We start from the raw sequence: 15852 nt of genomic DNA on the forward strand, positions 1-15852 counted from the left end.
AAGCCATCTTCATTGTCCCCTGTCCAAATTCCTGACACAGAATAAATGAGCATAAAAAAAGATTGCTTTATGTAAAAAAAAAAAAAAAAAAAAAATCAGCCAGATTTCTTGCCCCTAAAATAAAATAGTCTGCTTGAAAGAGCTCTGGGACTTTTGTTTCCCTTGTAAACAGTCTGTCTCTTTCCCCTGTACTTGGTGAGCGAGTAGCCACACACCCTCTATGGGTTCCCCGTGACGTGGTATTTGGTTAAGCAATGCTAAACATTAACATCGAGCTTTCTTATCATCTGCCTTTTGCTTGGTATCTGTCACAAAAGCTATTGAGATGAATCAAAGTTTTTAGAAAGTCTAATTTTTGTATATGTAAACTTTGACTTTTGGCCACAAAGCGGATCTTCTTTCTATGTTATTACCAAGTTTTTTTCTTTAAAGATTTTGCATCTGTCTATCCCGTTCTGTCACCTATCTCTCTCTCTCTTACTCCGTCCGTGGTTACTTAATAGAGAGGAGGGGGCAATGGAAGAGAAATGAAGGCTGGAGAATGAGCTGTACGAATTTCTGGGGAAGAAAGTACGGGGTTACTATTTCTTTTTGGAGCTGATTCTTTGTGTACTTTGTGTGTACAGATGGAGTGGTTTATGCATGGGGCCACAATGGATACAGCCAGCTTGGGAACGGGACGACCAACCAAGGCATTGCTCCCATCCAGGTCTGTACCAATCTCTTGATCAAGCAAGTGGTGGAAGTGGCTTGTGGCTCACATCATTCAATGGCTCTGGCAGCTGATGGAGAGGTAAGTATGCTGCTTTTATTCTTTATTCTTTTTTTTTTTAATGGTAGTAAAATACACATAACAAAATTTACCAGCTTCACGAGTTTTAGTGTATAGTTCAGTGGTGTTAAATACATTCACCTTGTCGTACAACCGTCCACAGAACTGTTTCATCCTGCAAAACTGCAACACTGTACCTGGTAAACATTCACTCCCATTATGTCCTCCCCTAGCCCCTGGCAACAACTTTCTACTCTGTCTCTTTGAGTTTGATTACTCTAGGTACCTCATGTAAGTAGAATTATACAATGTTTGTCCTTTTGTGACTGGTTTATCTCACTTAGCATAATATCCTCAAGGTTCATCCACTTTGTACCATATGATAGGATTCTCTTCATTCCTTTTCAGGGCTGAATAATATTCCATTGGATACATATAGTAAGGGCCCACATAATGTATTGATAGATTCTTGGAAACTACAACTTTAAGCAAAAAGACATGTAATGAAACCAGTTTTACCATTGACTAATTGATAAAAACAAGAGTTAAGTTCCTGTGGTATGTTTCTGGTCACAAAGACATCGCCAAACTTCTGAAGACCCAAACCACCTCTTACATTAAACATCGAAATAAATGCAAACTATACATATATTTAACAAAGATTAATAAAAGCAAGTAAGAGATTTACCCAATTTCTGGTGAATCACTGAGTGGGGGCGATCATAGTGGTGGTGGGTTAGGTCAAGGAATAAATGTTTGCAAAGCAGAAATTACAAGGAGCACCTCCTACCACCACAGAGTTCAAAAGCAAACAATCACAAATGTGGCAGCTCACTGAGGGTTTTTGACTGCGTTGTTTATTTCAATGCATTTGTATGGTTATTGTCTACTTTGTGAATTTTTTTTTTTTTTTTGACTCAGAGTTTTGCCCTTCTTGCCCAGGCTGGAGTGCAGTGGTACAATCTTGGCTCACTGCAACCTCCGCCTCCTGGGTACAAGTGATTCTCCTGCCTCAGCCTCCCGAGTGCTGGGATTATAGACACCTGGCTAATTTTTTTGTATTTTTAGTAGAGACGGGGTTTCACCATGTTGGCCAGCCTGGTCTCGAACTCCTGACCTCAGGTGATCCTCCCGCCTTGGCCTCCCAAAGTGCTGGGAATACAGGCATGAGCCACCATGACCAGCCTACTTTGTGATTTTTTATTTTCTAATAATTTGTATTCATTCATTCATTTTCCAACCCATTTGTTCCAGTTCAGGGTTGCGCGTGGCCACAGCCTCTTCTGGCAGCGCAGGACACCAGGTGGGAAGTAGCCCTGGACAGGACACAGGGTGCACTCATGTATACCTCCACACTCACTCTCACTGGAACCTTTGAGACGTGCACACAGCTTAGACACAACCTAGTCTGCACAGCTTTGGGGTTTGGGAGGAAATCAGAGTACCCAGAGAAAACCCACACAGACATGGGACATGCAGACTCCACAGACAGTGGCCCTGGCCGGGAATTGACATTTTTTCTCATTAGTGTTATAGCAAAATGATGTTGAATGAAATGACGTTTTTCAAGGACCTGCTGTAAACCACATTTTGTTTTTCTATTCAATTGTTCATGGATGTTTGGGTTGTTTCCACTTTTGGCTATTGTGAAAGTCCTCTGATTTTAATGACCATATTTGTACTTGATGTGGTGTGAATATTGTAGCCCTGCACATGTAGCTAAAAACCGTGTGGGAATGCTCTCTCTCTCTAGCATAACGTGTATTGTGTGATCAAGATTACACTTTTGATGGCAGTAGAATTCATTCTTTAAAAAAATTTTTTTTTTTTTTTTTTTTTTTGTAGAGACAAAAATCTGGCCGTGTTGCCCAGGCTGGTCTTGAACTCTTGGGCTCAAGTGATCCTCCTGTCTTGGCCTCCCAAAATGCTGGGATTATAGGTGTGAGCGACTGCACCCAACCTAGAGTTCATTCTTAAGGCAGCTGAGTCCCATGCTCTTTGCTGAGACTATAGCTCAGATGTGTGACAGTGTTCTGTACGTTTTTTTTTTAGTGACCCCATCCTTAAGGTCTATTTTATTTTTCAGTGTATGTAATGAGTTTGGAAAAAATAACTTTACCATCCTTGTAGTAGGTGCTGTAACACTTGTTTAGCCCCCAAGTTTGTGCTTATCTTAAAGGTCATTCATCCTATTGATTCTGTCTTCTAATCTTTTATACCGTTTTGTTCCTCTCCATTTCCATTGCTTTTCGTCAAGTCTTGTCACTTCCTGCCTAGACTACTGCCATAGTCCCTTCTATTCTGTAACTTTTAAGTTGATCCACTTGTCCAGTCTTGCTTTGCTGTCCCCTTTGGTTTCTAAAACACAAGTTAGATCATACTGTTCCTCTCTTTGAAGTTCCTCAGTGGTATTTACAGAGATTTTATTAAGTAGGACAAGTTATAGGTGAACAAACCCAAAAGCTCAGGGAGACCAAGATTTCATGACTGGGATGTGCTGGAGCCAGGCATAGCACACAGACCTCATGCCCTAGAGCCACTGTTTCCTAGTCCATTTCTTGGTTAGTAGAACTACAGCCCCAATGTTTAAACAAGAGGCAGCAGCACTGCAAGGGAACGTGCTTTATTTGAGAAGTGCCAGAAGAATGATTGCTGAAATTAGCTCAAACTTGCTAATTTTTGCAGGCTGGATTCCTGCTTTATTTTAATCTTAAGCATATGGTACTTTGAATAATTATACTGAATATTAGTATTTGCATAATTAAACTAGATATTTATGCGAATCTACTTTGAGGAGGTGTTGCAGGTTATTTGTTTGGTACCTGTGAGATGAACCTGTAACACATATTCACCAGAGGGATCTACTGATGTTGCCTTGGCCAGCATCAGACAAGAAAGAATCGTGGAAGCCACACTCAGTATATATGTGGACCACCTCCTGCGGCCATGTGAAGCAGGGTGGGGGGTGGGGTCTTAGACATTTTCCTAATGTTGGAGGAAATTATTTTCTCTACTGCCAACACCTCCCTCCCTAATTCATCTCTCTGTTTATAGTCTTGTTTAGAATGGCTTCCGTGGGGCCGGGTGCGGTGGCTCACACCTGTAATCCCAGCACTTTGGGAGGCCTAGGTGGGCAGATCACGAGGTCAGAAGATCGAGACCATCCTGGTTAACACGGCGAAACCCATCACTACTGAAAATACAAAAAATTAGCTGGGCATGGTGGTGGGTGCCTGTGGTCCCAGCTACTCAGGAGGCTGAGGCAGGAGAATGGTGTGAACCCGGGAGGCAGAGCTTGCAGTGAGCGGAGATCGCGCCACTTCACTCCAGTCTGGGCAACGGAGCGAGATTCCCTCTCAAACAAAACAAAACAAAACAAAAAGAATGGTTTCCATGGAAAACAATGAATATTTGTGCCCAAAGAGTTGAGCAAAATTTTTACATTACTGATACTTATGTGGCATATACCGCATTTCCTATTGATGCCACATTAGTATGTGTGTATGTGTATGTGTGTGTATACACACACACAAATTGTAGAGGGAATGTAGCATGGTAGTTAAGAGCATAGCTAGACTGCTTGGGGTTAAATTCTCTTAGCGCTGCTTACCAGCTTTGGTACCGCAAGCAAGTCACTTTACCTCTCTTGTGTTTCAGTTTCCATGTATAAAATGGAGATGTATAAAGTGGGTACTACCTACTCTAGGGTCACTTTGCAGGATTACTAGGCAGGTTAAATAGGTTAATGTGTGTAAAGCATATAGAACCATTTACACATCTTAAGTACTCATTAAGTAGGTTGATTTTAATTTTTATGATTATTTGTGTTGGGGTGGAATTTTCACCCTGACTGTTCTTTCCTTTTCCTTTCTCTTGTAGGTATTTGCTTGGGGTTATAACAACTGTGGCCAAGTGGGATCAGGTTCTACGGCAAATCAACCAACTCCTCGAAAAGTTACAAACTGTTTACATATTAAGAGGGTAGTTGGCATTGCCTGTGGTCAGACTTCATCCATGGCTGTTCTGGACAATGGTGAGGTGAGGTGTCTCCACTCCCGTTTCCCTTTCTACCTTGTTTTTCAATTACATGTCAGTTTCTTCACAAGGTGACTGTATCAGATGGAAGAAGGAAGAGTGCTTTGTTTTGGTAGCTCCATTGAAAGTTAACTGATTACTGACTCAGGAGCTGGAGGTTGCTGCTCAGTATGACTTTTCTAAATTCCAAGATTTACCTGAAAGTAAAGATTCTATCTGTCTAAATTGTATTTTTTGCAAGACCCAAAGAGCCTAATGCCTATAGGTATTTGTTCGTGATATTTAATGTAATAGATTAAAGAATTTAATCCTACCTTTCTCTTCCAATGAAAAAAAGTCAACTGTACATTTTAAAATTAGCTGATGAAGTCCTTGTGGAAGTACCTGCCTGTATCTTGAATGTTCACAGGAGGAAGCAACTTGCAAAAGCAGATTTTTTGTGGGGTCCTGACTGTTGTTAACTACTTTTAACAACTCTCCCTTTAGTTACCCCTACTGTGATCACTTTTGAGCTGATGGTTATTTCTATGAAATTGATCTCTGGTTGCAACCTCCACTTAAATAGACCATTTACTACCTATGCATATTTTAGTGCATGAAAATTATACAAAGATATGACCCTGGACACACATGTTTGGCATCATGCGTTGGTGTGCTAGGGCAGTGGTCCCTAACCTTTTTGGCACCAGGGACTGGTTTCATGGAAGACAATTTTCCACGGATGGCAGTGTTGGGGGCACGGTTTTGGGATGAAACTGTTCCACCTCAGATCATCAAGCATTAGTTAGATTCTCATCTAGAGCGCACAGCCTAGATGCCTTGTTTTGCAGTTCACAGTGGGGTTCATGCTGCTGTGAGAATCTAATGCTGCCATTGATCTGACAGGAGGTGGAGCTCAGGCAGTGATACTCTCTTGCCCACCACTCACCACCTGCTGTGTGGCCCAGCTCCTAACAGGGCACGGACTGGTACTGGTCTGCGGCTCATGGCCTGAGGATTAGGGACCCCTGTGCTAGGGTGCTTTAGAGTTTATGTATAGACCTTAACTTATGTTAACTTATTTTTTTAAAACTCAATCTCAGTATCATGAAGATGACTTCAGAATTCCTTGGTATGGCCATTGAATATCCTCCATTCCAGTATTCTTTTATTTTTAAAAATAAGTTTAATTTTTAGGTTATTATTATATGGCTATGTTAACAAAGTAAAGGAATAGAAGTGAAACAGATAAAATAAAAAGTGAATACCTTTTCCCAATCTTGTCAATAGTTTCATACTTATCTTTTTGGATTTTTCCCTTAAACAGTTATATGTGGGTGAGTATAATTATCTTGTTTTAAAAAAATGGGATAATTATACCTACCACGGCTTTTCTCTGCTATTCTTCAGCCTGCTTCCCGCTCCCCTGTGTAGCATCCTTTGTTTAACTGTGTCTGTGGTCAGACCATTCATGCGGCTTTCCAGTATTATGGTTGCTGAGTTTGGCTTCCATGAATGACCCACATCCAGAGCTCTACTGATGAACTTGTCAGTTTTCTAATTTTTTGCTGTTATAGACAGAGTTGTGGTGATTTTTCTGTGTTACTCTCTGTGTGTGTATCTTTGTACACTTATACAAGTATTTCTATAGAATAAATTCCCAAAGAATTTCTGGGTCAAGAAGTATGCTATTTAAACTATTGATAGCCATTGCCAAATTTCTCTCCAGAAAGTTCATGTCTGTTACACTTCTGGCACTGGGTGAAAGTGCCTTTAACCATCTCTCACCAGGCCCCTAAAGTCCATTCCCCCTTTCCCCTCCATCGTGTTACGCTGAAAAGCCCCAGTCTATGTCTGCCACCCTGCATTGCTGTGGGTCTCGATACCACCACAAATCTTGGGTTTGCAATTTGAGCAAGGCCTTCGTTTGTTCCTGGTCAGTACTTTTTCCTATGACTATTTGGAACCTTTAACACTCCTGTCAAACCTATGCCTAGCTCTGTTACTTTCAGGAGATGGGCCTCCTCTCACTCTCTCTATCCAAGGGACCGTTGCGTTCTGGGAAGTCCTCTGTTTTTAATCCTCTTTCCTCTTTCCCTCTCTTGATCCCGCTGTCACTCCTTAGTTTAGAGCCTCATCAGAGCTCACCTGTTTGCTAACGAGAGAAGAAATGACCTCCTAAAGGTTCTTCCTGCCTCTAGCCTTATACGCTCTATCATCTTTCATACTGTGGCCAGCATTATCTTTCAAAAATGCAAATTAAATTAATATTTCAATGAGAAATTTATAGATGTACTTTCCCTGGTATGTTTTTTGTCACTTTCCCTCTGAGCTTTTGCCTTTCCTTCCTGTCTTTTTTTGTTGTTGTTATTGCCAGGATGGAAGGCTGGAGTATAGTGGCATGATCTTGGCTCACTGTAACCTCCGCCTCCCGAGTTTAAGTGATTCTCCTGCCTCAGCCTCCCGAGTAGCTGGGTTTACAGGCACGTGCCACTACGCCCAGCTAATTTTTGTATTTTTAGTAGAGACGGGGTTTCACCATGTTGGCCAGGATGGTCTCGATCTCCTGACCTTGTGACCTGCCCACCTTGACCTCCCAAAGTGCTGGGATTACAGGCGTGAGCCACTGCACCCGGCCTTCTTCTAGTCTTTCTACTACTACTACCGCAGATGTGTCCAGCCAGGCCCACCTACTTATCTTCTAAACTAGCTTCTAACACAGTCAGTGCCTTCTGCCTGGAATGTTTTTGCTCTCCCCATCCTTCAGCTCTGCTCCCCTTCATCCTTCAGCTCTACTCCAATCTCCACTTTTTGAAAAGTCTTCCTTAATCTTTCTTCCTGGAGCTAAAGCCTTCCTCCTTGCTGTTCTGAAGTGCCTTGATTATATCTATCGTAGCAAATAGATTATATCTATTGCTACTCATCAGCAAAAAATTTGCATGTATCTATTTCGCCTGTTAAACTGCAACCAAAAACTGGTACCTTTCAGAGTGTTCTGACATACAGTAGGTGTTTAATAATTGTTAGTGAGGCTCAACTTCCTCATGTATTAAACAGGAAAGAGTGACTTGCCCCAGACTAGGTAACTAGTAAGTCATGGAGTAGAAACTGAGCCCAATTCTGTCATCCCCTTCTCCAAAACAGCTTCTGTTTGGAGATCAGTTGCAGGCGCACAGAGTAGAATATAGGTGTTGGAAGTATCTGATTTGTTTAGATGCACTGGTTTTTTGTCTCTTCCTTCTTACCAGCAGTTTAAAAAACTCATTCTCTCCCTTCTGTCCTCTCTAAGGTATATGGCTGGGGTTACAATGGCAACGGTCAGCTGGGCTTGGGAAACAATGGGAACCAGCTGACCCCTGTGAGGGTGGCAGCTTTGCACAGCGTGTGTGTGAACCAGGTACGTGCGGTGCCCTCTCAGTTAGTGACTTCCTGGCCACCTTCCCTGCTCTAACTTGGAGAAATATTGGAGGTTTACTCTTTAGTCAGTCTTTTCTGGGAATACTCTGTGCCTTCATCTTCCACCTTTAATATTGTATCTTCCCTAACTTCCCACGAGGAGAAGCAAGACTATGGTGTTGACAAAACAGCCTCAACAAGTTAAAAGAAACAATGGAAAAATTCAGTAGCCTAAGGTTTAGGCTTTTCTAATGCTTTTTTAATGTTCCAGCAAATGTCAGTCCATCCCTGATGATGAATGGGCATTCTGCAGAAGCTGGCTGTAGCCTTTAAGTAGATGTTCTCCCTGCCCTTCCTGTTTTCCTGCTAATGGTAACCATTTCAATTTACTTGCAGATTGTCTGCGGCTACGCACATACTCTAGCACTAACAGATGAGGGCTTGCTCTATGCCTGGGGAGCTAACACATATGGGCAGCTGGGAACTGGCAATAAAAATAACCTGCTAAGCCCAGCACACATCATGGTGGAGAAAGAAAGGTAACTTGGCTGTGCCATGTCTTGGGACTGTGTGTGCGATGTGGCCTTGGGGCTGTGTGTGGCAGAACTGTGGTGTTTGGCTTTGTGATTCTTCTGTTTATTAACATTCTCATTTTGGACAAAAGAGGTAAACTTCCCCTTTCCTCCTTCCCCCTTCCCTTCCCTTTTTGGGTCTCTGTGACCCAGGCTGGAGTGCAGTGGCACGATCTCGGCTCACTGCAACCTCCACCTCCTGGGTTCAAGTGATTCTCTTGCCTCAGCCTCCTGAGTAGCTGGGATTACAGGTGTGTACCACCATGCCCAGCTAATTTTTGTATTTTTTAGTAGAGACAGGGTTTCGCCATGTTGGCCAGGCTGGTCTTGAATTCCTGGCCTCAAGTGATCTACCCACCTTGGCCTCCCAAAGTGCTGGGATTATAGGCATGAGCCCCACTGCGCCTGGCCTATGCAAAAGTGTTTTGAGTAGCAGCCAGAATGAACATGAGATTGATATGATTCTTATGTAGCTCTCCAAAATAACCACCTGTGATTGATAGGTGTGAATGCATCTTGGTATAATTACTGCAGTCTTGCTGTTGCCCTTTTAGTATGGAAGACAAGTAGGGTCTATGGCCATGTTGATGTTTACGGTATAATATAAACTTTTACTTTGAGCCAAGTAAAACAACTTTTAAATAAATCTGCTCTTGAAAGGACATTATCTGTTTAAATATTGCTTTGATGTAATGTGTGTTACTGGAATAGATGCTTGATGTTGTTCAGCCTAATTGTAAGGTCTTACCTTCTATGTCCTGGATGCTGACTTCTGATTAGGGGACCTAACCCAAGAAGCATACTACTAAGAAATGTAATAAGTTGGGCTTGTTTTCCTTTTGTATTGGAACATTCAGAGTCCGTGACCCCTCAGCCAGTGCTTATCAGCCCAATGAGTGTCTGAGCTCTGGTAGGAGATAAGAGAAAAAGTTACATTTATAAAGAAATGGGCCAGGCATGATGGCACACACCTGTAATCTCAGCACTTTGGGAGGCGTAGGCAGAGGATCACTTGAGCCCAGGAGTTAGTGACCAGCGCTGGCAACATAGCGAGACGCTGTCTCTATAAAAAATGCAAAAATTAGCCGGGTGTGGTGGTGCAGCTGTGATCTGGGAGGCTGAGGTGGGAGGATTGCTTGAGCCTGGGAGGTCGAGGCTGCAATGGGCCATGGTCATGCCACTGCACTCCAGCCTGGGTGACGGAGTGAGATCCTGTCTCAAAAAAAAAAAAAAAAAAAAAAAGGCATTGAAGCCATCACATGTATTAGGGCATTTTGTCAGTGTCCACTTTCCTCATTTGCTTGGATTTGCTAGTGTGTTTTCCAAGTTTTCCTCGGTGTGATCTATCCTAACTCACAGTGAGCTGAGGACGAGAAGTGGCCATTTGGGAAAGGAGAACAGTGCTCTTGCCCTGATCTATTGCTTTTGTTTGTGTGACTTGGCAGCTAGTGTATCTGGAACCTGGGCTGTTGTTTTCTGAGGTGTTGCAAGCATGAACTTTTAAATTGCCTTGTGTGGTCTGCTGTGGGCTTCTGTGTTCGTGAAGTGACATGCATTTTTCTTAAAACTTTTCAGGGTGGTAGAGATTGCAGCCTGTCACTCTGCCCACACGTCTGCAGCCAAGACTCAGGGTGGGCACGTGTACATGTGGGGCCAGTGCCGGGGTCAGTCCGTGATCCTCCCGCACCTCACCCACTTCTCCTGCACCGACGACGTGTTTGCCTGCTTTGCCACTCCCGCCGTCTCGTGGCGCCTCCTGTCTGTGGGTAAGAAAGTGCAAGGCCACCTCCACCCAGGAAGAATGGTACTACCAAGTGACCAGTTTTCCTGTGTCTTTGCTGGTTTTGGGATCTCTTAGAATGTTTTATTCTCTATTAGCTTTCATAGCTTCCCTCAAATTAGATATGCATAATCAAATGTATTCATATATTATAAAGTATTACCATGAACTTTAAATTTTCTCTCATAAGTGCTTTTATTTCAATTGATATCAAATTTGCATAACATGCAATTAACCATTGTGAAGGGTGCAGTTTAGTTGCATTCAGAACATTCATAATGTTGTACATCCACCTTTTTTTTTTTGAGGCAGAGTCTCGTTCTGTCGCCCAGGCTGGAGTGCAGTGGCGCAGTCTCAGATCACTGCAACCTCCACCTCCCAAGTTCAAGTGATTCTTCTGCCTCAGCCTCCCAAGTAGCTAAGACTACAGGCACCTGCCACCACACCCAGCTAAATTTTGTATTTTTAGTAGAGGTGGGGTTTCACCATGTTAGCCAGATTGTTCTCGAACTCCTGACCTCAGGTTTTCCACCTGCCACCGCACCTGGCCTGCATCCACCTTTTATGTCAAATTCTAAAATGTTTTCATCACCCCAAAAGAAAGCCCTTATATGTTAATTTGTCACACTCCATTCTCCCCTCCCCCAGCCCCTAGCAACCACCAGTTTGCTTTTTGTTTCTATGGGTTTACCGACTCTGGATAGTTCATAGAAGTGGAAGCATACAATGTGTGACCCATGTGTCTGGCTTCTTTTACTTAATATTTTTGAGGCCCATTGATGTTGTAATATGTCTCCATATTTCATTCCCTTTTATGACTGAATAATATTCCATTATATATATACACATCATATTTTGTTTGTCATTTAGCTGTTGATGGACATGTGGGTTGTTCCCACCTTTGACTGTCGTGGGTAGTGCTGTTATGAATGTTCATGTATAAGTATTTAGGTAACCTGTTCTTAAGCACTTCTGTTACACTAGATTTCTTATAGAACTTGATATAATACCAATCAAAAATGAACTTTCTTTTTTTTCTTTTTTTTTTTTTTGAGACAGAGTCTCACTCTGTTGCCCAGGCTGGAGTGCAATGGCGCGATCTCGGCTTACTATAACCTCTGCATCCCAGGTTTAAGCAGTTCTCCTGTCTCAGCCTCCTGAGTAGCTGGGATTACAGGAGTGTGCCACCATGCCTGGCTAATTTTTTTATATTTTTGGTAGAGACAGGGTTTCACCATGTTAATCAGGCTGGTCTGGAACTCCTGACCTTGTGATCCGCCCACCTCAACCTCCCAAAGTGCTGGGATTACAGGCGTGAGCCACCATGCCTGGTCCAAAAATGAACTTTCAAAAAAGTGAAAAACCGCCTGGGTGTGGTGGCTCACACCTGTGATCTCAGCACTTTGGGAGGCCAAGGCGGGTGGATTGCTTGAGCCCAGGAGTTTTAGACCAGCCTGGGCAACATGGCAAAACCCCATCTCTACAAAAAATAACCAGGAGTAGTGGTGCATGCCTGTAGTACCAGCTACTCAGGAGACTGAGGTGGAGAATTGCTTGAACCTGGGAGGTCAAGGCTGCAGTGAGCTGTGATCGCACCACTGCACTCCAGCCTAGGTGACAGAGCGAGACCCTATCTCAATAAAAAAAGCGAACAACTTGTGGTTTTTAAGGTGACACATTAACCCCATCTTCTTTCCGTCTTTGTCTTTCAACTGATTTCAAAATCTTTTATTTCAGAAGGGCATCAAAACAGAGGTGTTATAAGGGGTAGTAGAATTTGGGGTGATCTTTGGTTACATAATCTGTACCTTTTCTGCATATTGTCTTCTTTAAGAGTCCATTATTGACTGAAAAAGCTAGGATGTCTTAAAGCTGAGTAGCCATTTACAAGGTGACTTTAATCTTTTTCTTTTATTTCTTGTTTGTTTTTGCCTTTTTGCTGGCATATTTAAGTTGTTCTTTTATTTATAAGCAGAGGGAATAAGTGGGTCATGATGCTCTGTGCTTGAAAATTAATGTAGTTCTTGGCAGTTAAGGTGTTTGGGTTGCTCAGCAATTGATATTGAAGATTAGTTTTCTAAAACATGTCATGCTTAGGTGTGTCAGACAGGTGGAGTTGTCCCATCATTAGGTGACCAGTCATGGGCATGGGGGCAAAAGGATGCTTAGGAAGAGTTAAGCTTGCCTTAAAGTGAAATCAATCGAACACTCCCTTTCACTTCATTATGCCATGTTTTTTAGGGATAATCGAGTTTTTTTTGCAGTGAGTATTGTGATTGGAAAATAATTGGTTCGCTGAATGGGGCTATTTGGCTAGAATCACACGTGTATAGCACACCCAGCTAAAGCACTTCTGTACACATCTTCAGATTTATATGTACTACTTAACCTGGACTTGTTCTAAAAGGCTTCCCCCAGTTCTTATGTCTTACAATGGCATAGGCATTCTTTTCAGAACAAATGTCCTAACAATTTAAATGTTAAGTTTGGGAAAAATATGGTCATTGAATATATCCTCCTAGATCGGGGGTCCCTAAACCCCGGGCCATATGCCTGTACTGGTCCGTGGCCTGTTATTAACTGGGTTGCACAGCAGGACATGAGTGGCACTGAGCGAAGCTTCATCTGTATTTACAGCTGCTCCCCATCACTCACATTACCGCCTGAGCTCCACCTCCTGTCAGATCAGCAGTGGCATTAGATTCTCATAGAAGCGTGAGCCCTATTGTGAACTGCACATGCAAGGGATACAGGTTGTGAGCTCCTTATGAGAATCTAATGCCTAGATGATCTGTCACTGTCTCCCATCACCCCCAGATGGGGCTGTCCAGTTGTAGGAAAACAAGCTCAGGACTCCCACTGATTCTGCATTATGGTGAGTTGTGTAATTATTTCATTACATATTACAGTGTAACAATAATAAAAATTAAGTGCACAATACACATAATGTGCTTGAATCATCCCGAAACTATCCCCCTCCCCTCCCTGGTCCATGGAAAAATTGTCTTCCACAAAACTGGTCGCTGGTACCAAAAAGGTTGGGGACCGCTCTCCTAGATAACTTCTTTCCCTTCCACCCACTAAAAGTCAAAAGTGTTTTTTCCCTCTCACTCTGTGATCTCAGCTGAGTGTTAGAAAGAAAGTCACATGGTGAATTTACCCCTCTGAGGAGGATTTCTTCTCTGAAAGGACATACTATACTTGTTACCAGGAGCAAAGAGGAGAAAGGGTCATTTCAGCCTAAGACTGGATGCAGAAGTTGAAGCACTGATGAGAAGTGTGTTTTTTTTTGGATGGGTGGGGGTAGCAATCTAGACTCCTTGACTCTTGGCCCATCTTAGTGATTTGTATTCTTTTGCCCACCAGTGATCCAGGTTACAAGGTCAGCGAAAGCCTGACTTTTGAGAGGTTTTCCACCTTTCCTCCATAGCCAGGAGAGCTCTGCATTGCATGGGGTGGAGGGAGGGCTATCAGTTAAGGTCACAGGGCGTAGGTGAAAGATAATTCCTTGGGAGATTCTGATGATAAAGCTTGCAGATAAGCTCATTTGTTAAGTTTCAGCCTAGGTTTTAGCTGTTGTCCCTCCTCTAGGAGTTGCTCTGGTAACAACGGGCTACCGAAGGACACAGGTTCATCCAGCCTTGGAAGCTGAGGTCTTTAATTAAGACACTGATTATTAACTCAGCTGTGGGCAGTTGAAAGCTGCTTCGTGTATCCATAGCAGCTTGATTCGATGCCTCATGAGGATCTCTGGAATTTAAAAAAGTTTCCCCATTAGCCTTTTTCTACTTCTTTTCTTCTTTCATATAAAACACAAGAAATCATTGCAGGAATTTGTACAAGTGCCTTCACTTCTCCTTGGAATAATACAGTTCTACTTACATATAACCATAATAGCAATTCTTATCAGGTAAGGTGATCGTGTGTTTTGATAAAACTGTTCCCTTCATGTAGGCATTGTTTCTAAGTGAATTTGCTCTGTGTTTAGATAGTGAGTAAGGATTATGCATATAGTGATTTTTAGGGTTAACAGAGATGTTTAGATTCCAGATACTTGGGAAAGAGTTTCTCTGCTTGAGAACGTGACTACTTAGCATTACCATTTAAGTGGTAAGTTTGTTTCTTGCACCTCCTTGAGTTGGATGTGCTGACCCCTTGAAACTACCCCAAAGCAGAAAAAAGATAGTGTTTCAGTCAAGGAAAACTGATAAATTCTTAGTCTTAGAAGAGAACCACTCGTTTTGAGAGGGGGTTCTCATATTATCATGAAGTACCTATCATTTTTTTCTTTAAAAAATATACATTTCTAATGTATAACTAAGCATATAAGATGGTATTTGGCCTTTCTAAATACCATCTTTTGGTGGTTTTGTTTGGTAGTTTATAGATGCAGGATACTGTTTTGTTTTTGTTTTTTTTTTTTGAGACAGAGTCTCATTCTCCCACCAGGCTAGAGTACAGTGGTGCCATCTTGGCTCACTGCAACCTCTGCCTCCTGGGTTCAAGCAATTCTCCTGCCTCAGCCTCCCGAGTAGCTGGGACTACAGGCGAGTGCCACCGTGCCCAGCTAATTTTTGTACTTTTAGTAGAGATGGGGTTTCACCATGTTAGCCAGAATGGTCTCGATCTCTTGACCTCGTGATCTGCCCGCCTTGGCCTCCCAAAGTGCTGGGATTATAGGCGTGAGCCACTGCGCCCGTCTGGATACTTCCTTTAATACCGTAGAATTGATTTGTCAAATAAGGTATGAACTCTTGAAAAAAAAAAAACAAGTGGAATTACCCACCACGGACATGATGATCTTTTTGAAGTCTTTTGAATCTTCAATCTGTTCCTTGAACTTTCCATGTTAATATATGTTTGTTGCCTTCAGAGCATGAAGACTTTTTAACAGTTGCAGAGTCACTGAAGAAAGAATTTGATAGTCCAGAGACTGCCGATCTGAAGTTTCGAATTGATGGAAAATATATTCATGTCCATAAAGCTGTTTTGAAAATCAGGTATTTTTGCATGAGCTCAGAGACATCAATAACTTTACTTTATTTTTGCCATTTCTGTGTATTTGTTATTCTACAAAATGGGTACTGATAAAAAATAGCCTTGGTAGTAGAGAGAAATGTCACTACTTAATATTTTTGCAGATAGCCTCGGTCCATTTCCTGTCAAAGTTTTTTGTGTACACTCATGGAGCGTTTTAGAAAAAGTGTACTGTAGGAGTTTAAGTATTTGTCTATATATTTGTTTGTTTGAGACGTAGTTTCACTCTTGTTGCTCAGGCTCGAGTGTAATGGCGTGATCTCAGCTCACCGCAACCTCCA

The 15852-nt window shown here is 42.4% G+C and overlaps 1 protein-coding gene across 2 annotated transcripts in view; it reads left to right on the forward strand.

Moving 5' to 3' along the window:
• Positions 1-15852, forward strand: part of RCBTB1 (regulator of chromosome condensation (RCC1) and BTB (POZ) domain containing protein 1) — a 70180-nt gene that overhangs the window by 29591 nt on the left and 24737 nt on the right. For both annotated transcript variants that reach the window (XM_011988784.1, XM_011988783.1), the window contains exons 5-10: positions 627-793; positions 4652-4810; positions 8076-8183; positions 8579-8721; positions 10330-10520; positions 15408-15534. In XM_011988784.1, coding sequence (XP_011844174.1) covers positions 627-793; positions 4652-4810; positions 8076-8183; positions 8579-8721; positions 10330-10520; positions 15408-15534 — 895 coding nt within the window. The remainder of the gene's footprint in view (positions 1-626; positions 794-4651; positions 4811-8075; positions 8184-8578; positions 8722-10329; positions 10521-15407; positions 15535-15852) is intronic.

This window comes from Mandrillus leucophaeus, unplaced genomic scaffold (genome assembly GCF_000951045.1).
Source record: "Mandrillus leucophaeus isolate KB7577 unplaced genomic scaffold, Mleu.le_1.0 Scaffold338, whole genome shotgun sequence".
Lineage (NCBI taxonomy): Eukaryota > Metazoa > Chordata > Mammalia > Primates > Cercopithecidae > Mandrillus > Mandrillus leucophaeus.